This window comes from Colletes latitarsis, chromosome 9 (assembly GCF_051014445.1).
Source record: "Colletes latitarsis isolate SP2378_abdomen chromosome 9, iyColLati1, whole genome shotgun sequence".
Classification (NCBI taxonomy): domain Eukaryota; kingdom Metazoa; phylum Arthropoda; class Insecta; order Hymenoptera; family Colletidae; genus Colletes; species Colletes latitarsis.
The window spans coordinates 16553997-16578049 of NC_135142.1; the positions used below are offsets into that span (position 1 = coordinate 16553997).

Sequence of the window (24053 nt, forward strand, 5' to 3'; positions counted from 1 at the left end):
TTCCCCATAGTGTGGTATTTTTAACAAAAAAATTTCACAAAATATTTCAATAGCCTTAGAAATTTCAATTTTTCAATTTTTCAATTTTGAACACCTTTCTTCTATTTTAAAGGATGAATCACTTTTAAAGCTTTATGACTAAAACGACTGGAATAAAGCCAATTGCAAATATTTATTTGAGGGACTATTTTCATAAGGAAGCGTTGTTTTTTAGGCGATTTTTAGAGTAAATAGTAAATCAATAATTATAGCTCAAGGGTCTTGACAGTTTCCATAATGTTTGAAAATGTTTGAACATGTTTGAGAGTAATACGGTTTAATTTTTTAGCAATTATTTTTATTATTCCTTAAGTTACTGTATGGTTGCCACAGTATATCATTTTGATTAGCTGTCGCAATTCACGTTGCCATATTTATCTGAAATAGAAAAATCAAATATAATTTTAATCTGTATGTATGCGGTTATAATGTAAATTAAAATGCAGCAAAAAATATGTTTTGACAAAATTGCAGTCGTTCAAAGCAGAAATACATCAAATATTTAACTTCCTCAGGTATTAAAGGTATACTATGATTCATAACACTAACATTGTCACATACATATTTTTAAACGCAATACTATACATATATTGAGTATTGTATCGAGTATGTGTATATGTATGTATAAATAAAGAAATTTTATTTTTTATGAGAGAACTCTGAAAATGATTTTACAGTTCATCATGTTGTATGTAATTGTTTTGTATGCTATTTATGAATTACATTTTGAATTATTTTACTCAAATATTCCACTACTTTATCGTTTTGTAGGTAATTTTCATGTTTAACTTATACGTACATGCTATCGTTCAATTGTCCCTCTATAAATAATTTGCAGATGTTAAAGTTTATTTTTTGAAGACAACAAAAACCGTTTGATGGAAACTCCAAAGAAGTAACCAGGACTGCAGATTCTTGCTCAAGAGTACTAAAATTTCTTAAACATATAAACATATTTCATTCAATTTAACTTAATCTCTGTGTCTAGCGTACCTTACATTCCTATGTTAAGCGTATAAATTTTGTCATTTAATTTAACCTAATTCTATATCTAACGGTTGTAAGGCATTGTGATTGCTAATTATCCTAATGGGTTGATGCAACAGTAAAAATTAAATAAAAAAAAAAAAAAACCGTTAATAATAACTTACTCGATATAACTACACAATACGTTAACGAGTACTCTTTCCATTCTTTCTGATAACAATATTGACCGGAATAATTCGTGAATAGACAAGAATTGGATATCGAATATTTACGAACATTTTGCTTTATCAATGGCCATGCTGTACGCTAAAGGCGAACTTGAAAATTTTGCCAGCTTTTGAGCTATAGGTATCCATCGTAAAATCTTTACAACTCATACAGCGTGGTGGCATTTTCGCGTCATAGTGCTGCAATTTGGCATCTACCAACGGGGTCCCCAGCGGTACTCGTAAAAACGAGTATAAAAATGTTAATGTTTGCGCATATTTCAAACGATTTTAGTGATTCTTTAAAAACGAGAAAGATTTCCATGCGGAAATATTGCCCGCTAGAACCATTTTGTAAATTTCAAAACCAACCGAGAAGTTCATCCCTTAGATTCCAAAATTTTATCAAGTATGTGCGTTCGAAAATCCTGCAGAATACTGTTATACCGAGATGCAGTATTTGTATTATATATCGAAGTAATTTTACTTCACTTTCTTTTTTTCTATAACATACACTCTGAAATTTTAGATTATCTTCTTTGAAGTACAGAAAACAGTGTGATAATTTTATTTAAATTTTTTCTGGTAATTCTAGAGCAAAAATAAGCAGACACATATTCGAGCTATTTTTGTCAATGCTTATTATTTACAAAGATATTTAACATTTAATTTTTGGATTTGTATGCACGTGTAATTTCTTCAAGCAATTGTACCAGCTATAATGGTGAAGATGAATGATAGTAAATTCATACCGTAGGCTCCCACTATGTTCGTGGAGCCGTTTTATTTAGTAAATAGAAATATTTTATTTACAATAACTGAATGTATTTACTATACGTACATGTCTTAACAGTTTAAATTTTAATGTTCGTGGTTCGATTTTAATGATGTTCTTACAGTGCTCAATGTTCTTACTTGTTCTTATCGAGTTCTGATAGTGTTCTATCTTCTAAAATCTCATGTCCCACGATTTTATACCTATTCCAAAATAGATGGAGATTCGGTGTCGCTAATCAAACTCCTGTCCATTCCTCGTGGGCTAGTCCTCAGACATTCGAAATCCCACTCACTGAGGGTGGTGCAAGGGTAGGTGTCCGTGGTCCCAAGCGGCAGGTATGGTCCCAAAGTATGGTTCTTTAACGGCTCTATAGTACGGCAATTTGCCATAAGGTACAAAAGGTTGCCAAATTGCTGATTAAGTAATTTAAACTACTATTTAACATAAGGTGTATGCTAAATTGATAATTAAGTAATTTAACTAATATTAACTAAATGAGGTCCGTTAATAAATGTTGGAATACCAAACACATACCTCAAGGTTACGGATTCGAATACCACAAACAATATTTTGCGTTTCTCTCTTTATTTCAATATTTTTTAAAGAATGAAAAAGAAAATTTCCTGTGAGATTCGAACCCAGAATCTCAGGATATAAATCTAGAACCAGACGAGTCACCTTTGTCATTATAATCGTCGCAATCATTTGAAGAAACTACGTACATATACAACTTCAGAAATTAAATTTTTAAATATCTTTGTAAATATTAAGCATTTGCTATAAAGCTTGGTTATGTACCTGTCTATTCTTTCTCTAGAATTACCAGAAAAAGTTCAGTAAAAGCAGATGAGACCTCTCCTTGTTGAGTTACACTTTTGAATTTTAGAAATAATTCTTTTATGCTTTCGTTGCGAAACAGAAAAGCTAGTCGTAATATTATTCCACCGAATGAAAAGGCAAACATATTAATTTCGTGTCTGGTTTCTAGTGGACAGAATTTAGTTTCGCTTTTTCGGCCCAAAAGTTGCATGCACGTAATTACTTTATCAAACTGGATAAATCACTCGACGCTGTTTCGAATAGAAAGTCTAGTTTGAAATATAATTATTTTGAGTGTAAAAATAATTTTGTAATTTGTTGGCAAGACTGTTGGATATATTTCTTGAAGCACGAGTAAATAATGCTGTTACCTTCACAGTCGGATCGATATCTCGGTTATTATTGATTTTATCAAAAATTTATATACGTGAATACCGTTTTCGAATTCAATTTACAATAACTTTCGTTATGTGCATTTTTGGCGTAGAAGCGATGGGGAGCAAGATATCGTACATTTTATCCTCCTGGCATAAATTTTGTGATGTTACGCAGCTTAAATTTCAAGTTACATTATTATATAGATACTAGAGTTGAATGCTTTCTATATGAACAACAAATACTATGTCATGTCATTTGGTAAAATTATCCTTGATTAGTTTTTTCAAGGTTAAAATTTTCTTTTCCTACATTATCTTCTACTCATTCACTCCTATTAACTCAAAAGATTTTTGTAGGTATTTATTAATGCGTTCAAATAACTCTGTATCTTTTGTAAATATTGTGTTCATCCGATGGTAAACCAATGAACCAATAATAATAATAATTGACTTATCTATTATCTGTTATTCTGAAATTGTAATATCAAATTGTATTAAATTTAATATTAAATTGTATAAGTGAAATTGTTAAGTTGCGTGTATTCGTGAAACCGTAATATAGGAGGATCAATACCACATCAAACAGATAAACAGAATTGGATATTATTTGTGTAAACGTAAGATTAAAATATTAAAAATTCACGAAACCTTTAAACTTATATGAAATTCTAAGTATCTTGTAAACTACAATATTCTCTCGATAAATGTGAAAACCTCTCTACACTTATGGCATACGAGATGTGAAATTCTGTACTTTATTAAGACTTATTTAATGAGGTTCATCAGCTTCAAAAGTATGTGCTTATCTTCTAAATTCACCTAGTATAAAACAATAAAAATCTTTTCTGTAGAATTCAAAAATTAAAATAGGAGTTTTCCTATTCATAGCCTGAGACACTTACACTTAAATGACAGTTGTGTTAAAATGGTGTAAATGTTTAAAATCATATTACATGGAAATGACTGACTAGTATGACTGACTAGTTTTACTAGAAATGCTGGAGTATCTTCATGTGTCTTAATTGAGTCTTACTTTGCATTCAAAATTTCGTAAAAAGTAGTATAAAAATTCAATGAAAAATTGAATCAAAAGTTCTGTAAAAAATTTAGTGTCGTGTTTGTGACATTTAACTTAAACATGGAATTGAATTAAGTTCATTTATCTTTCTAAATTGTAACTACAGTCCGCCTTGCTGGATGCAGACTTTTCAATCACTGTGCGAAAAAGTGCATAAGAACTTGACACAGTTGGTTACACGTCTAGTTGTAATTTTATTTTACTTTCACTACTACCTGCTACTTTATTAGTTTTCCTCTAAGCCACTTTTCAAAACAACCGTTAAATTAAATTACTTTCCATTAGCGGACTCAATTGTTCGTTTTCTACTCATTCACTCCTACTTATTCAAAATATTTTTGTAGGTATTTATTAATGCGTTCAAATAACTCTGTATCTTTTGTAAATATTGTGTTCATCCGATGGTAAACCAATGAACCAATAATAATAATACTTGACTTATCTATTATTATTTACTGAGTAATTATTCGTATTCGTCTATCCACGTTATTCTGTTAGCAGTGACATTGTTAAGTTTGTGTGTATTCGTAAAACCGTTATATAGGAGGATCAATACCACATCAAACAGATAGACAAAATTGGAAATTATGTGTGTAAACGTAAGCTTAAAATATTAAAAATTCACGAAACCTTTGGCTAAAATGCATTCACATGGTATACGGTTGGTAGATTTCACCGTTTTCATGAATAATAACAATAAATAATCACTTTGCAACAAATGATTTATTCCACCCCAACGAAAGGGTTTGCACACGAAAAATGGAACGGAAGCGGTGTCCCAGAATCGGCTTCCCCGGCCGTGCCTAGAGTTGAAGATTGAATCAGCCAACGGAACCAGCTGCTCTTAACGTCGCAAAGATTTTCAGAATCTTGCATACCGCAGGATTTTAATACGGCAAAACTATCGTCACTGATCTCTTCTTACGTTTGTTATGTAAATTTTAATGTAAAAAATGAAGCAGGCCGACAGTTCTAGATTATAATGAATCATTTTCTTACGCAGTATAATGTCAACCGTAAACTTTTGTAGATAATCGAAGTAGCGAACGACCGATGATGGCATAATACGTAACATAGCGTGTTAAGAGAACGTAAGATCGTATTCTTATTCTAGCCGACGAATAACGACGACTATAAATTAGGAGACCTCGCTGAATCACCCTAAAATCTAACCTGCTTTCTTTCAGATATTTTCTACCTCCTTTTCCGACCTCTTACTTGTATTCTCTTTTTCTTTTTTTTTTTTTATCTGCCTTGCATGCTCCACTTTGTCGTGATTCCTTCCTGAAGCTTAGCTAAATAATCCTTGTTTAACCATGTCCAATTCATCCCTTATAACTTCGATTTACCCTACCCATCACGCTCACTTGTAACTAAGGAACTATCGACAGCTACTCGCGAGATTTAAAAGCGTCTGCAAAATCTTTGAATCACCGATTTAACTGAAACGAAAATACACCATTGTAGAATCAGAAACTCAATGTTTTGTTCGTGTTGAAATTTGTTTTATACCTTCAAACACTTTATGGTTAAAGGAATCGCTTAATTTTGCTAAAATTTAGAAAAATACATAAAGAGAAATATTACTTTTCCGTTTGGGTAAAGCCTTAGTAATTTGAAACAGTGATGGTTGCCTGTTGAAGATAACACCGAGGTTCCTTCTGGGTCAACAATTTCAGAAAATTCTGACGCTTCGAGGCAGAAAAATCGTAATACTTTTAAAGAATTCATTGTACGCAGCTTCGCGAAAGACAGATCACCGAAAGTTTACGAAGTCGCGAACATTTTCCGATTCGAACTTGTCCGCTTTAAGTCCGCCAGAAAGTCGTTCTTCTCTTGCATCAAAGCACCAAACGCCTACGAATATCCAATTCCGTCGGTTGTTGCTTGGTTTAGATCTGAAATGAGGCTCGATCTGAAAAGTTAAAGTTAAACAGACGGTCGACGGCACATCGACGGAAATTTATGACAAATGTTCGTTTAGCGATGCATCCTTTCATCTGGAAAACAAATAATTGTAAAATAAAAACGAAATCCATTTCAGAGGGAGGATTACCATTACATGTACAGTGTTATGACCCATCAACGCCCAGGCTAAGCCCTTGGACATAAAAGGTTGAAGTTTTGCGCAGAGGTTTCCTTGATGACGTATACACGGAATAAGAAAGGCTATTCCGAAATTCAACCCCTAAGGGGGTGGAATGGGTTGCAGCGTTTGTATGAAGAATATTTTATTTGTGGTCGGATTTGCTTCAAACTTGGTCTTAATGCTCTTTGATATAATTAATCAAACACCTATCTCGGCATTTTAAAAAACTCAACCTTTGAAGGGGTGAAAAGGGGTTGCAACGTTTGTATGGGACATATTTCGTTCGTTGTCGGATTTGCTTCATACTTGGTCTTAATACTCTTTGATATAATTAATCAAACACTCATTCCGATTTTTAAAAAAATTCAACCTCTGAAGGGGTGAAAAGGGGTTGCAACGTTTGTATGGGACATATTTTGTTCGTGGTCGGATTTGCTTCATACTTGGTCTTAATACTCTTTGATATAATTAATCAAACACTCATTCCGGTTTTTAAAAAAATTCAGCCTCTGAAGGGGTAAAAAGGAGTTGCAATGTTTATATGAGGAATATTTTATTTGTGGTCGGATTTGCTTCAAACTTGGTCTTAATGTTCTTTGATATAATTAATCAAACACCTATTTCGGCATTTTAAAAAACTCAACCTTTGAAGGGGTGAAAAGGGGTTGCAACGTTTGTATGGGACATATTTCGTTCGTTGTCGGATTTGCTTCATACTTGGTCTTAATACTCTTTGATATAATTAATCAAACACTCATTCCGATTTTTAAAAAAATTCAACCTCTGAAGGGGTGAAAAGGGGTTGCAACGTTTGTATGGGACATATTTTGTTCGTGGTCGGATTTGCTTCATACTTGGTCTTAATACTCTTTGATATAATTAATCAAACACTCATTCCGGTTTTTAAAAAAATTCAGCCTCTGAAGGGGTAAAAAGGAGTTGCAATGTTTATATGAGGAATATTTTATTTGTGGTCGGATTTGCTTCAAACTTGGTCTTAATGTTCTTCGATATAATTAATCAAACACCTATTTCGGCATTTTAAAAAACTCAACCTCTGAAGGGGTGAGAAGGGGTTGCAACATTTGTATGGGACATATTTTGTTCGTGGTCGGATTTACCTGATACTTGGTCTGCATGCTCATTGATACACTTATTTCGCTTTAAAGTTTCCTTATTTCACCCAAGCTTGTCTTTTTCATTGTTTTCTGTATGTTGAGGCCCATTAGAAATAATATCAATATCCATTGTTTTATGAAGAAACAGTATCAATTTCCGAGGGAACTAAACGGTTTCCTGTGCGATCGAAGCCGCGGGCAAAAGCTAGTGCGTTAAAAAATTATTAAAGACAATATATTGACTTTTATGCTGTCGTTAAACAAAATGATTAAAGTTACTTTTGCCCATCAATATCATTACATATTATAGTTAGCTGTATAATTTTTCTTTTTTTGTCGTTAAGAACTCTTCTTTTCCGAATGCAATTTTGCAAATTACGTTTAGCTTACTTATCAGAAGGAATTTTTTTTTCGCCAAAAAATTTCAGCACCTACCTGAATTTTTTTCTCGAAAGTGGGTAGGATTTTGGGGGTATGTGTATTCACCAAAAATTATTGTAATTAACTCCCGCAGCCGAAAATAATTTTTTCAGAACGATTTGAAATTGTTTAATTTAATTTTTTAATAACTTACTAACTTACTAACGAAGCCTCAGTCAAGAAATTGATATTCTTGATTTTCGTCTTATTTTGGCCTATAGAACCCTATATTAAAATTTTTCCCAGAGGTGGTCAAACACCCTGTATATAATATAGTTCCTTAGCACTCTATCATTAACGCAGCTACGCTGTCGATGACGTGAAATAAAACTAGTTGTAAATGTATTGTCAATCACTTTAACTTGTAACTCATCTTTTATGGCATCCTTCATGGGATATTTAATACCGTTTTATCAATTTATTTCAAAACAGAAGCCAATACGTGTCATTTATTTTATTTATTTACGTTTTATTATATAGAAATTAAGTAATGTAGAATATTATTTATGTTAAAATTCCATGTATGTGTTTTGCTTGTTTTGCTCCTTAACGTGGATGAAAATGTTGTTCATCCACTGGGGATTTATTAAAGTGCTAACAACGAGCAATCGAGTCCGTGAATTAAAATATTAGAAAGCAGCGACTGTCCGCCTTTCGAACGGTCGCGAAATACTTTGGAAAGTTAACGAGTGAGATTCGGAGCTGGCGGAGACGGCCGTTCAGCCGCCAGTATGGAATCTGGCGATGGATATCTGTGATTCAACTGCGATTATAATTGGCAAGTAGATTGACGTGACTGTCGCCGATCCAACCGGCCGAAACAGCTTCCATCAATCGTCGCTCTTAGGCCGCCGCTACCTTTGGAAAAAAGTGAAATCGTATCACGGGTTTCAAGCAATTCGACTGCTGTCTTTTACACGGAGATGTCCCGAGGCGTAACGCTCACTTTTTAATAGGTCTCAAAATAATATTTTCAAGTACTCTATCGTAAAATACAATTTTTTAAAACCTTTATGGGAGAATTTTTTCTCACATAAACTCTATCACCTTTTTGCAATCAAATTTACAAGGTTTATTTACACGCGTTTCAGTGACATTTAAACATTTTTTTGGCGAAGGAAAGTTAAAATTGGTGGCACTGCATACTCACAAACATAGTTAAACATAGTCGCTTTTGATGAAGATCGTTTCACGGTGTCCATGATTCCGGAAATTTTGTACGTTTGAAATGAAAAAACGTGAATGATTCTTAATTGGTATGAGTGTGGCTGTCAGTCGAAAAGTATAGCATTGGTAAACTTACGAAATTATTAAATAGAAGTCGTTATGCTGTGATAATGTCCAGAAAAATCCTAAATCCTGTGGAAAAACTAAAACAAGCGGGAGACCTTGTGCTACATTCGAACGTGAGAGGCGATCAATCAATCACAAATCACCGATAAAGTGTAAGTGTAAATAAATTTAAGAAACGTGCCTCGTATTTTAGAAGAAAAAGCAAACTGTTTAAACTGAAAAAGTTAAAGGAACGGCCTCTTAAAACGGAACAGCATAAAGCAGCGCTTAATTAAAAATTAAAAATCAAAATTAAATTTATGGTCTTATTAAAAAATCACGTCGATGTAAAATTTTTTTATGAATACCTTTAAAGCGTCAAAGAGTGATGGATATATCAAATTTCTCCATTCTTGTATAATACATTTTGAAAGTTTGAATGTTCCAAAGTTGCATTTCAATTGATAACACACTGCGATCGAATAACAGTATTTCTGGGTAAAGATACATGTAAAATGTACAACGTGATTGAGTATTTACTTTACAATCTACGATCTATATAACGATTACAAGAGCGATATTATTAAAGTAACTTATTTTCATCGTAGTTGACCTTCAACGATCTTGAAAGACCTTTAACTATACGTCATTGTACGTGACTCAAATATATATATATGGAATGATGTATTAATATTTATTTACCTTTTCATATAACAGTTTGAGACACGTACAATGACCTATAGTTAATATTACATGTATAAATCGAACTTGACCTTCTGTATCTTCTCTACATATACATACAGGGTGTTCGGCCACCCCTGAAAAAAATTTTAATGACAGATTCTTGAGGCCAAAATAAAACGAAAATCAAGAATATCAATTTCTTGACTAAGGCTTCGTTAAAAAGATATTAAAAAATTAAATTAAAAAATTTCAAATCATTCTGAAAAAATTATTTTTGGTTGCGCAGGTTAATTACAATCATTTTTGGTGAATAGACATACCCCCGAAATCCTACGCACTTCTGAGAAAAAAATTCCTAAACGAAAATATAATGTATGGCCAGAAATGTACCCCAGAAATTTCGTGCAAATTTTTAAAACCTCATAACTCCTGAATGGATTGGACGATTTTAATGTTTAAAAATGAAAACGACGCGTATTTTAGTGAAGAATATGTAGAAATTCCAAAAATAATCGAAAAGTTAATCTTTGACCTCGCAAAATGAGAAAACCCCCATAAAAATGGTCCAATTTTCAAACAGCCATAACTCCTACAATAGTGAATATATTTCAATGAAACTTTTCTCTGAAGTAGAGTTCATAGGTACCTACAAAAAAGTATTAAACAACTTTTTTGTAAGGCGTCAAACAAAATTATTGAAAATCAAAAACGAATTTTTAAGAAAAATCGACACTGTGTAGGTGCCTAAATTTTTTGACGAAAAAATAATTTCAAATCGTTCTGGAAAAATTATGTTCGGTTGCGGGGGTCAACTACAATTATTTTTGGTGAATATACATACCCTCGAAATCCTACCCACTTTCGAGAAAAAAATAGTTGTGAAATTTTTCGACAAAATTAAAAAATTTAAAATCATTCTAAAAAAAATTATTAAAACGAAAAATTAAAATTGATTCTAGAAACACATTTAAGGACAAGTATTTTAAGCTATATCGATTTTATTTATAAACCTGCACTTGTAGCTATTTGATCATATAAATATGAGTAACAAATATAAAAAAACAATTTCCATTGTAAAAAATCTGGAAGCCCGCTTAATATTTGCTTCAAAAGAATTTATCGTGTACGAAAGGATTAGTCGTCCGTGGACCATATAAATAAAAAAAAAAAGTAGCTAGAAATTATTTGGACCACATGGTATTATTTTGGAATTGAAAATGGGTGGCAATAAGGAATGAAACGCAAGTGTCATTTGTAGATTAATATTATTTGCTTAAAGAGGAAATGCGTACATGTGTAAACGTGAATACATAGATAAATTCATAGTATCAGAATACAGATAAATTAGTGCGGATTAAATATTTAATCACAATTTTAATAATACAGTGGAACTTCGATGTTATTGCTTCATTCTAAGTCCAGAACTGTGACTCCTTTAGACTTGTAAATCACTATTGCTCCAGGGATGAGCTTGACCTTGTTCTTCTTCGGGAGAATCCTGTATTTATAAACAAACATATAATATTCTCAAACAAATTATTTCAACGAATGACTATAAAACATTTTGTATCGTCAAGCAAAATTAATCAACGTTTTAAATTTAAAAATCCGACAAATGTTGAGTTAATATTAAATTTTGAAATTTGTTAAAAAGTACAATCAATCAAAATTGTACAATGGCTATTGATAAAGTTAGTATTCATTTTCACGAAAAGCGTGCTGGAATGGAAAGTGGACAAAAGTATAATCGGAAAAAAGGTTTAAAATATAGTATTCGCAAAAATAGACGACATAGTGTTCGAGTAACATAAGTTTGCGATTGAACCTCCTCGTAAGTAAAATCAAATACGCGTTTGAATTTCATTTCGAAATGGAATTGACATTATCGATGCATCGATTCAAATTATTTGTAGATTACGTTGAATTATTTCACAGAAATTCGTTGCTTTTAAGATACGAAAACTGCATCTAATAAAGAAGTTATTCGTTTTGAAAGGGCAGATATTATAGCTAAGTACTTTCCTCTAAAGATCATCCTTTCTCAAAATATTAACATAGTTAACATTCTTATTAGTCAGAATAATAATTCTAACAATCACGATAATTTGAAGTAGTAAAAACCTCTAAAATATATGTTTCCTTGTAAAAGATATCTATTGTAAAATGTGCTCGAAATAATTTCTATTAATTCCGATACATTTTCGAACACGATCAATAAATGATTTCTTTACATTTCCTTACAAATTTGAAATTGTATATTATATTTTAGTTTGCAGTAACATTCTTTCATAGTCATAAAAACGTGAATGTACAGTCTGTTTTCTAAATTTTATTCAAATAGTAAATAACCAGTAACTGATTCGTGCTTTTTATTCGATCGAACAACTAAAGTTTTATCCGTTTGTTGTGAAATATTTCAATCCTTCATTATAATTTTATTTAACAAATAACGGATAAAGAATCGATTGTCTTTTATTAGTTATTCGAAATTGTAAGTTAGATAAAAATTCAATATCATTAAGCTTTAAAGCATGGTTTAGATAAACAAAATAACCTATACATAATTGACTTCCATAGACGACTTAAATTATCTGTAACAACGTCGACATTGATTCACAAACTTTTTTTACTCGAATATTCTTTACCTATTCTTGCGAGTACTATTAACTCCTAAATTCTTCGAATGCTTTTTGAATCACCCTGTATAATTTCGTAGAGTTTCTCATGCAATATAATTCGAGCTTGTTTTTCCTTCCGCGATATCAATGCGACTCCACAGAATAATTATACCGATTTATCACGATCGACAAGGTTTATTAAATAAATAAATTGGCATTGCAACCGTTGCGTAAAAATTATGCACTCACTGTGGGTTTGGATTGTTTCCTTTAGTGGTGTAATACAAATGCAATTCGTTCGGTATGTTATCGAACACTGATAAGCTCACGAATTCTACTTTTTTCCCAAGATTTACTGCTGCGTAAACAGATGCTTTCTTGGATTTCCTGAAACAAGAAGAAACAGTATGTAATCTGACAATGGATTATTTGATAAATAATCTTCAGATATTTATGATCCTTAGTAAATTGCAGATGAAATTCGCTTCGCTGTGATTTATTCGAAATTGAGAACTTACCTGGCGATCGCTAAAACGTTTTGGTTAATTAATTTCGTGTCAAGAGTTCCATTTTGTAGTACCGGTGTTTTCTTTAGCTTAGCAAGTGCTTTGTAGTAATGGAAGTAGGAGAACTTGTCTTCTCTCTCTGTAGCCAGGTTGACGGTTTTGTAGTTTTTGTTAATCGGAAGCCAGGTTGATGAATTCGTGGAAAATCCTGCAATATCAAAGTTGTGGATCCAGTCTCGTTGTTTTACTAATCTTCGTAATGTTAATAGACATAAATGGAAGATCTTAATAAAAAAGAATAAATAAGTAGGAACTTAAGTCCATATTCATACTTTTTAATCAATTCTCTGTGCATCGCCAGGCATTAAACTGTTAGTATAAAATTACAAAGAGAGAATGTATACGCCTACGGCGATTAGATTTCAAATATAGACATACTGTTTACCATCAATTTCTTGTGCGTTTTTATGAACTATACTGTTTAGTTAGATAAGCTTGCAGTTACAAGTATGAAATACTATGTATTGTTACAAATTTTTGACGAATTTCGCAAACTATAATAATTTAGAAATCGATTATTGCATTGAATGTGCAAACTATATTATTATGAAATTTATTTTACGTATCAAAACGATGAACTCGAGTTATTATTTTTTAGTTCATATTACAAACGATGTTTTGAGCGATTTTCATGTATCCTCGTTCATTATAATCGCAATTTTTCTCTAAAAATGTTCGCATTGTACTCGAGTGGACCCTCTTACGTAAGAATTCTGTGGGAGACAGGGAAATTTATTTCATCGCTCAGACAGCATCTCTCAACAAGTATCACACAACATCTGTGTCTTAGGATGAACCTTAATCGTGAATCGTAAATCTTTGAATAAATATAGTTTTTTCTTGAAATAACACAAAATAAGAGAAATTATTCTGGGGAAAAGTATATACAAAATGTACGACACCTTTCTTATGCCTTAAAGAAAACGATGCAAAATTAATTGTTCAAAATTGAACTTAAAATTTTTAAATTGAAGGATTGTAAAATAATGTGTAATAATAAATAAACTTTTAAATGAGATTCTAAGTGGTCTGTAAACTACAATATTCTCTCGATAAATGTGAAAACCACTTTACACGTATGGCATACGAGATGTGAAATTCTGTACTTTATTAAGACTTATTTAATGAGGTTCATCAGCTTCAAAAGTATATGCTTATCTTCTAAATTCACCTAGTATAAAACAATAAAAATCTTTTCTGTAGAATTCAAAAATTAAAATAGGAGTTTTCCTATTCATAGCCTGAGACACTTACACTTAAATGACAGTTGTGTTAAAATGGTGTAAATGTTTAAAATCATATTACATGGAAATGACTGACTAGTATGACTGACTAGTTTTACTAGAAATGCTGGAGTATCTTCATGTGTCTTAATTGAGTCTTACTTTGCATTCAAAATTTCGTAAAAAGTAGTATAAAAATTCAATGAAAAATTGAATCAAAAGTTCTGTAAAAAATTTAGTGTCGTGTTTGTGACATTTAACTTAAACATGGAATTGAATTAAGTTCATTTATCTTTCTAAATTGTAACTACAGTCCGCCTTGCTGGATGCAGACTTTTCAATCACTGTGCGAAAAAGTGCATAAGAACTTGACACAGTTGGTTACACGTCTAGTTGTAATTTTATTTTACTTTCACTACTACCTGCTACTTTATTAGTTTTCCTCTAAGCCACTTTTCAGAACAACCGTTTTTCTATACCTCTTATAGCTAACTATTCTTGTATTTATTTTTACTACAATCTACACTAATAAATGAAAGTGTTATAAATCCGTTGATAATTATTTTAAACCAACGTAATTACGGTTCATTAAAGATTAAGTAACGCGAAGCAGAACTTGCCATTACCGCTTCTAATTTCCACCTCGCCGTAACGAAAGGATTAACGCACTAAGACGATGAAAGTGTGATGGGTCAGCAGAAACGTAGGGAATTAGTAACAATCAGCCGTTTTCTGCAGCGATAATCATTCGCATAATTATTCAATTAATGCATACGATTATTCTTGGTAGACATTCTCTAAGAATTTCAAGTATTTTAATCTTTATTCTCTTAGTTTCTTCACGCCCAACCTAAACATTCTAACACATCTAACTGCTCTAGTCATACACAGTGATTGTGTTCTTAGAATTTTTAATTTTTCAAGATTCGAAAATTCTGATTTTTTGACGATTGGAACAGTGAAATTAACACTGTAAATAGAAAGTTTTCTCAAACTTCGTTGTTTTACTCGTCGAAACGTATTCTCGTGAATTCTAAATATTTATTATCAATCCATGTAAAATTTATTTTCTTTATCTACTATTATTCTTGGTAGACGTTTTTCAAGAATTTCAAGTGTTTTAATATTTATTCTCTTACTTTCTTCACGCACAACCTAGTCATACACAGTGATTGCGTTCTCATAATTTTTAATTTTTAGAGACTCAAGAATTTTGATTTTTTTACAAAGGACTGGAACAGTAAAACCAATACTGTAAATAGAAAGTCTTCTCAAACTTTGTTATTTTACTCGTCGAAACGTATTGTCGTAAATTCTAAATATTTATTACCAATCCGTGTAAAATTTATTTTATTCGTCTACTATCTCTTGCATATGTTTCAAATTTATATTCTCGAGAAACGGGAATGGAAATTTGTGAAAGAGTCGAGCACAATCGCTACATAATCGTATTGTCTTCACAAATATCAGGACCTTACCTGCAGATTTACTACGATCCCACTGGAAGGGAGTCCTGGCAGGGTCTCTAGAGGTGGATTGATAGCCTTCTCTGCCAGCAACGCATCCCAACGGATCCTTTGTGTCCTCCCACGAGATCTTAGCATCCGACATGCCGATCTCATCGCCGTTGTACGTCACGCTAACGCCTGGTAATAGAAGCGTCAACAAGGTAGCCACGCGTGCTCGTTCGAGTCCAAATCGTGTCATCGGTCTCGGATTATCGTGATTTCCAGCCTGCACAAAGAATTTTCACGTTTCATCCCTCGAACAGAGTCGAGCAGATTTTAGTCGCGACTAACGAATAATAATTTTCGATTCGTTCCGAAATTTGCCCGCGACTTCGTTGTCTTAAAAAACCCGTCAATGGATTCCATTCCATGAATGAATTTACGAATAAAATGTAAACGAAAGTTGGTTTACGAATGAATCTAAAATACGTGTTCGTTGTTCGTGAGTAAAATTTAAATAACTCCCCCCTCAAAGGGATTTTTTCATTCAATTGTAATCGATAACCTTACATTTATTTGTTTATTTTTCGTGTAGCGTCTCGATTTGCTATATTGAGGAAAGTAAAAATAGAATATAAATAGAAGAAACATTGAATTTTATGGAAGCAAGGTGAAAATCCTAAAATCTAAAAGTAAGAACGTCTATAAGGAGAAGATGAAGCTATGGTATTATGAGAAATGGGAAAATTGAAAGAATCGTAGAAATCTATGGAACACGTGCGAATCAACTGGGAGAAAGTTAAAATTGTAGATTGACGTACAGAAAAGGGAAGCTTGAAATATTATGTTAGTGTGGTGAGAGGGTGCGAACAGATTTAGGATAGAATCTGATAATTGAAATACCATGAAGATACATAAGAACAGATAGGGAAGAGGTAAATGAGACTGATAATTAGGAGATTTTGTGAGATGGAGAAACCACCTTTGTCGTATATTCAGTTAGCCATGACGTTGAAATAGAACAGTAACGCGGTTGAATTTATAAGAACGATAAAAATGGCTATATTAGCAGTAGAAATACCGGTGTAGTGATATAAATATTCATAAGGTCAAGAGATGCAGTGTCAGGACGAAGAGAATCAATAGAATAGTCATTAATTCTAGTCTCACACCTACTCGAATTTTTTTCTAGAAAGTGGGTAGGATTTCTGGGGTATGTCTGTTGACTAAAAATGCTTGCAATTGACCCTTGCAACTAAAAATAATTTTTCCAGAACGATTTGAAATTTTTGAATTTAATTGTTAATAACTTTTTAACAAAGCCTCCATCAACAGATTGGTATTCTTGATTTTCGTTTTATTTTAGCCTCTAGAATCCTCTATTAAAATTTTTCCCAGGGGTGGCCGAACACCCTGTATAAACGGTATTAGTGGTACCAATTGTTGAAATGTTGTGATTTTAGGTGATATACCAAGTTTGAGAAACTGTAGGATCCGTAAGTAAAGTTATATACTAATGACATTAGTTTATACTTTAAAACTATATAGTATTCTACTGACTAGGCACCATTTAATCGCGAGAAAACAAACTATATATTTTGATACTTATCCTCAACAAAGTTTCTGTAATCGTTTGCACTTACCACCCAGTTAGGATCTTTGCCATTCGGCATGTTGTCCATCCAAGTAGTGATCATCTTGTAGAAATCAGATGCCGTCGAATTCTTCTTCAAGTCCGTGATCATTTCGAAATTGAAGGGGAAGTCTGCTCCGGATTCGTAATACTTCATGGTCGATGTCAGATTCGTGTAAGCTTCGATCATTATGATTCTTTCGGAGTCTTTATACTCGTTAAGGACTTCCCTCCAACTTTGAATGATGTCGTAGGTTTGCGGTTGATCCTTCGTGTATATTCTGTCAGGGTAATTGATATTATAAGGGTCGTCTGATTTCCCTGATGGTGGTTCGTCCAAGAATCGCTCATCTTCCCAAAGATAAGCTGCAGAGTCGATTCTGAAGCCATCCACGCCTTTGTCCAGCCAAAACCTCAACACATTCTGCAAAATGTTGATCATTTTTAAATAAATTTTCTGAATCTTTACTCAATCATCTTTAATCTAATATGGCGTTTTTAATATATTATGTTGTAATAAGTGTTAGTAAATAACTATACAAATTAATGGAATACTTATTTTCTCATGAATTAACGGTATTAGATCTGATTTGCACACTATCAGATAAATAGTTCCTTGCGAATTTAAATTTCTACGCAGTTATATCGCATTTAAAAGTCCACGTTTACAAGTCCATGTTTGCGACTAAATTAATCTTTTCAGATTAACCTTTGCGACTAAATTAGCTTTTACGCATATCAAGGTGTACATTCGAGTTTTAAATTATTTTAAATAGTACAACATACATTCATGATTACTCCCCCATGACAGTGTAGCAGAGTTATTATACGATTCGTGAATCTCACGGATGAATATCAATTTAAATTGTTGTAAATTTTAAACAAAATAGTTTGCTCTTAGATAGGCTACATAAATTAGTGACAGAAAGAATGTACGATTTATCGACGCGAATCGTTAAATGTCCTAATTAATTGCACGAAATAAACAATTTTGAAATCAATAACATTTTTTATCCTAATAGTTTACGCATGCATACGAAGCTCGAACGACGAAATAATAAATATCAACAATATAGTGACAAATGAACAAATGAAATAACAAATGATAGTACCAGTATCGATGCTATCACTCCCATTTCAATGAAATCTGTTAAGAAAACTGCAAGCAACGAGATAACGAGATCAGGTATCGTGGTGTTCATCGCGGTCGGATTTAATCAGAATCGAGCCGGTTTAAACGATTCTATAACAGACAGCTTCATCTCCAATATAACTTGTCATCGACAGAATCCAATGTGATTGTCTTCAGTCGTCTAATTTTGACAGGACGAACCACGAGCGAAATTACGGTTTCATTGCTAGGTCGAAGGTAATTAAATTCCGGAGATAATTCTGCGTGCTGAAACTATAATCCGGGCGAAACTACTCAATGAACTTATGTGACGAAATACGATTTTCGTATTCATGTCCTTTAGAACATGTCACTGATTGTCCGAATGTACGAAATAATATGAAGATCATTGACGTGTAACTGGTAACTACAACTTCCATGAATCCAATATTTTAAAAGTTTTAATAGGCTACGTAAGATAAATATTCTGTAGAAATATTATCATACTAAATGCAAATTAGTTGATTCAGAAGCACGGACCTCTGATTGATTCAAGTAAATAGAGGCCAAAGAAATTGCGTGGAATGCTTGTATGAATTTGATGAACAGAATTACCATCTATAAAAGAGTCAATCAGTGGAATAGATGACGAAACATTTTCTTTAGAAAATTGCAATCGTTATCGTAACACTCATAAGTAATCAGATCCTTGATACATACAAGATATTTGTAGAGGTAGTTTCATAGAAAGTGTTACAAACATTCCATACAAGCAGCATAAATATAACATGAAAATCGTAATTTATTGTATGAATAATAACAGTAATGTTGAAACGCTAACTGTAAAAAAAATAATATATTTTACATGGATTGTAATTTCTAGAAAATAATTTCATAATATTTGGCTTGTTTCTTCAAGCATTATTAGTAAATAATAAAACAAATTGACGTGTTGATTGTAATTTGTTCAAATCTTTGAACAGAAGTATTCATGGTAAATTGTAATCAAGACTGAAAAATTACATCAACTTGTTTTATTATCATTAGTTTATCAATCGATTGGACATAGAGATATAAGTTAATAAATTTTGATGAGTGCATTCACAGTTGCATTTCGCGGCTGTGTTTTCTCCCCTAAATGATATTTTTCGCTACGCAAATTACGGATAAAGAAATACAAACAAATGCTATGTGGTTTTCTAATGATTGATTTAAAAAAATAAAACTTTACGTGACACGTCGTTTAAAGCTAAATAAGAGGGATGATATCGTCACGTTCATATGTGTATATAATTGATTTTAACAAGACTTAAAAAGCATTAGATAATTCTTTCCACTATTTTGTTTAGAAGGAAATTTGTAGAATGCATTATCAAGTACATGGTGTGTAAAATACAGTTTATGAAATTTAAATTAGTGACTTCTGTTTCCTTTAAAATTAATACTGAAGTTACTGCAGTCGCTTCAGAAGTGACTGCATGGTTTTCATATATTTCTAAGCGCGATATCTTGAACGAGCAGAAAAAAATAGATTGGCGCTGATCACGGAATATAATATTAAAATAAAATTATGTCTGTTTAGTTTACTGTTTAGTAAACTGAGTTCAGTTGGAGTTATAATTACGATTGTCAACAATGCCTACCTTCATTTCATCTGCAACTTTTTCGTTTCTGTAGTTTAGATCTGGTTCTTCCGGCATGAATTGGTGAAGATAAAACGCCTTACGTTCATCTCGCCATTGCCAAGCATGTCCGCCAAGAGCGCTCACCTGTGTAGAAAAAATTCAAAAGTTGGAAGGATTAAACAATTATGAAAATAAGAAAAATGCATTAGTTTTAGAAGCCATAGTAAAAGACCGCAAGAATTATTGGTAGAAGTTCCTCGAAATATAAAATTATATTAATAGGTAACAGTCTTAATTGTAATTTGAAAAATACATTTGCTTTTAATAGAATGTCAAATCTGGTGGAAAGAATTTCTCCATACAAAGCCACTTCGAACCAGAGCCAATAGAAAGACGAGTTTATGCGTACATATATACATCGTGCCGCGATCCAAATAAGAATCATAGTATTTGCAAACATAATATACATTTTACATTTATTTCTAGCACTCTGTGTCCTTACTCGTTCGTAAACAAGTAAAACGGAACCCTTTCACTACAACTTCTCTGACTACAATACCCATTTCATAAAATGAAAAATTATAAATCGAACTGTTATTATTTATATAATTGAAACTTAACGTTAATGAAAAATATACTCTATACTAATTTTCTTTGAAATTGTCCGAGATAAAACTTACTATCGAAGTGTACATTTTTCGAGGGTCGTTCGTATTTTAAGGAAAGACAATTCATAGAATTTTGTTAAACTTACCCAGTTATTCGGTGGAGCAATACTACCGTCTTCAAGCATCGTGCCGTTGTGCCAGACATAAAAATCATTGTAGGGTTCGATGTTTTGCAAACTCTTCTGGAACCATTCGTGCTTGTCCGAGGAATGATTGGGAACAAGATCTATGATCACCTTCAAGTTAAGTTCGTGCGCACGCTTCACCATATTCTCGAAATCGGTCATTGTACCGAAAACGGGATCGACTGTGTTGAAATCAGCGATATCATAACCGAAATCGATCATGGGGCTGGTGTAGAAAGGAGACAACCAGAAAGCGTTAATGCCAATTTCTTTTAGGTAATGCAACTTGCTGGTGATACCTGCAATCGAAGAAACACCGATTTTTGATCGTGGATCGAACTTTGTGGTTAACTATTATCGATGAATTCCTTAAATATCTATGATTGCACATCAGTTAGACAGCAACGCATCTATTTACTTTAACTTGGGCATATACTGCATCAAATCTAGCAAAATGCAAATGTGTAAACTCAACTAAGGACTTATGGAGAATATTGTGGATAAATTGAATTTATAAGTTCTTTGAATATCTTTAAAATGCTATGCTTCTATGCTCTTTTCTTTAATTCCTTATTCGACGATTACTGTATCCCCAATTTTTAGACTCTTTTACCGTCTGTACAATTCTTTATTTATGCATTTTTAACACACTATATATTCTCAGGTTAAACTTTTACACCGATAGTTTTTAAGTTCAAGATCAAAGAATACTTTGTTCATTATTATTATTTAATGTTTCGTTTTCAGAGTTTTGTAACGATATTCGCCAAATTATTTTTCAAGGATTCGCTTCTCGATATTGCACGAAAGGGATGTACATTTTCTTTGAAAATAACCGTAGTATCATGCGAACTGAAACCCTTTAGCAGTGACGTTACTCCGCCTCGCGTTTACTGGTTTGAAGTACTCGAAACACGAATGCAACGCGTGTTTCGTTAAAATTTATATTCGCGTTCAAACGGTATTAACTTTTTTTGCAGAGTTCTCGGCGCTCTGCACTCGTCGCACTTCACTTTTCTTTTTTCGGTTAACGTTTTCACGTTTCAGTTCCCCTTTTAATTATGTCCACGATATAGAAACAGTCGAACTTCTTGGCACATGATGAAATGATATCGAAGCAAGAACAGATAGAAACGTAATTATATTCTTATTTTTGAAGGGTGATCCGAAGTGATTACTGAGGAGAAGAATTTCAGGCATAATTTCTTTGACATAATTCCGGAGGAACAAGATCTATCGAATTTATCTTTCCTTTTATAATTGTTTCTCGATTGCATACACTGACACGTAGTATTCGAACGACTTTCAATACAATGTTTGATGTTTAAAGCAATGAAGTTGCGCTATCATTTTCAAACTACAGCATTCTGCTAGAACCTTTCTTGAAATCCGTTACATAAGACTAAAGACGACATAGTTTGAATCATATTTACTTATTCTAATCAATCATTTTTATCTTGTATCGTATCTAACAACCAGCCATTTCGAAAGAGTAAAATTTTCAACGAAACCAGTATCTGTTCATAAAAAAACTTCGCTTCTACGAAGTCGAACAACGCTACAAACTTCCAGACAGCGGTTTACATGCATTATATATTCAACACTAACAATTTACAATTAGTAAATATTTTACGGTACCTTAGTAAAATCATCGCAGAAAGTTGTATTTGTATCTTGAATGTCTGCTTACTACTTATAGACAACAAAGTACATCGGAGAAGTAAAGTAAACCGTCAATTACCAGTTTGGTTCTGAATAAACAGTTGTTAGAAATGCTTTCAAAGAATTTCTTACTACGAGAAATGTATATTTTTGCAACAATGGCACAAATACGTTTGAATTTCTTCGACAAAATTGTATTAAATCTCTTAAAACTGACATCGATAAATTTTTAAAAAGGATATTGCACTTTAAAGCTTAATAAGAAGTCCGTCGATTCGTTTGTTATGAGTTAATAATGTTTTAGAAAAAGTCCATATTTTTAAGTTTATTTTGGATGCGTTAACTTTGGCGAAATGTGTATCCGTTAGAGAAGCATCACGATTTTTAATAATACAGATTTCAACTCGGGGGAAGAGAAGTGGTCTGAAAGGGAGCAGCTAACGTACCTTTCAAATCTCCTACGCCATCGCCATCGCCATCTTTAAAGCTTCTAGGATATATTTGGTAAAGTGACATCGACCGCCACCAGCCTTTGTTTTGCGGGCCGTCTTCAACGGCCACAGCCAATGCTACTATACATAGCAGTATTAGGGCCCTCATGCTTCCTAAACACAAAAAATAGAGTGTCAATATATTTAATTAAAATAATGAAAATAATCATCAAAGCATAAACTTATTGATCGGATAATATTCCCAAATAATTCATTCGTGTCTCGATTCCCATCTACGAGGAATTTACTGAAAATAATTCCTACCAATGCTCTACCTAATTTATTTGGAATTGTTCGTAAAATAGAATAAACGAATAAAAAGTGTCAACAATCCTTTTTTTTCGAAAGGTGATATTTGTAATGTCAAAATGTTTTGATCCTGATTCTATAAAGTAGTTAATCTTACTGACAGTTGAGGTGTACATATGTAATTGATTACTTGAACGATATGTATATGAAAATACCTTTTTATCGAGTCTTCTTGATTGATTTCGAATCTCGATGAAGATAGGGAATCGACGAACGTTCCACTGCGTGAGATGAAGAGCGCCGGAATGCTTTTAAAGGCATGGGCGAAGCCGACGATGACAATGATGTACAGCTCAATTACGTAACAATAATGCAATTAGTACAGCAAATGCAGCATTACTATTATGAATGTCAGGTGGCTGGGTCTGCATTGTTGTCGATAAGAACCATGTCATTTTTTAGATCATTAATAGAGCATTTAGAATTAGTATCGAAGTTCACGATCTTCCACGTGCATTGAAAGGCACACGTATAGGTAAAAGTCATTAGTATGTATACACATAATTGTTAGATCATTTATTATACATTTAATTATACACTATATGATATATAGGTATTAAATGACGTTACCATCTCCTTATCAGAGACAACTAAGTTGTTACATAGCGACCTACATTTATTTTTCAACGTAACGCACGTTATACCGCCGAACTCAAAATGCTGAGTAGTAATTTAATTATTTTCAAACCTCAAGATTTGATTTAATT

General features: G+C 32.6%; 2 protein-coding genes across 9 annotated transcripts in view; one reads left to right on the forward strand and one right to left on the reverse strand.

The window, feature by feature from the left end:
• LOC143345521 (dual specificity calcium/calmodulin-dependent 3',5'-cyclic nucleotide phosphodiesterase 1) overlaps positions 1-24053 on the forward strand; it is a 441802-nt gene that overhangs the window by 320729 nt on the left and 97020 nt on the right. The window lies entirely within an intron of this gene.
• LOC143345524 (alpha-glucosidase-like) lies at positions 11116-23640 on the reverse strand. Its single transcript, XM_076772745.1, has 9 exons — positions 23502-23640; positions 22993-23151; positions 20846-21183; positions 20110-20235; positions 17366-17779; positions 15753-16008; positions 13004-13199; positions 12735-12872; positions 11116-11365 (listed from the first exon to the last, which is right to left on the reverse strand). The coding sequence occupies exons 2-9, from the start codon at positions 23144-23146 to the stop codon at positions 11275-11277; spliced, it is 1713 nt and encodes a 570-aa protein (XP_076628860.1). The 5' UTR covers positions 23147-23151; positions 23502-23640; the 3' UTR covers positions 11116-11274.

Bases quoted from the DNA above. Each gene is read 5' to 3' on its own strand.
- LOC143345524 (XM_076772745.1), bottom strand. From the start codon at position 23,146: ATGAGGGCCCTAATACTGCTATGTATAGTAGCATTGGCTGTGGCCGTT. The intron at 17,780-20,109 runs GTAGGCATTGTT...AACATTTTGCAG, and splicing joins AAGTTGCAGATGAAATGAAG to AATGTGTTGAGGTTTTGGCT. The intron at 12,873-13,003 runs GTAAGTTCTCAA...TTCTTGTTTCAG, and splicing joins AACGTTTTAGCGATCGCCAG to GAAATCCAAGAAAGCATCTG.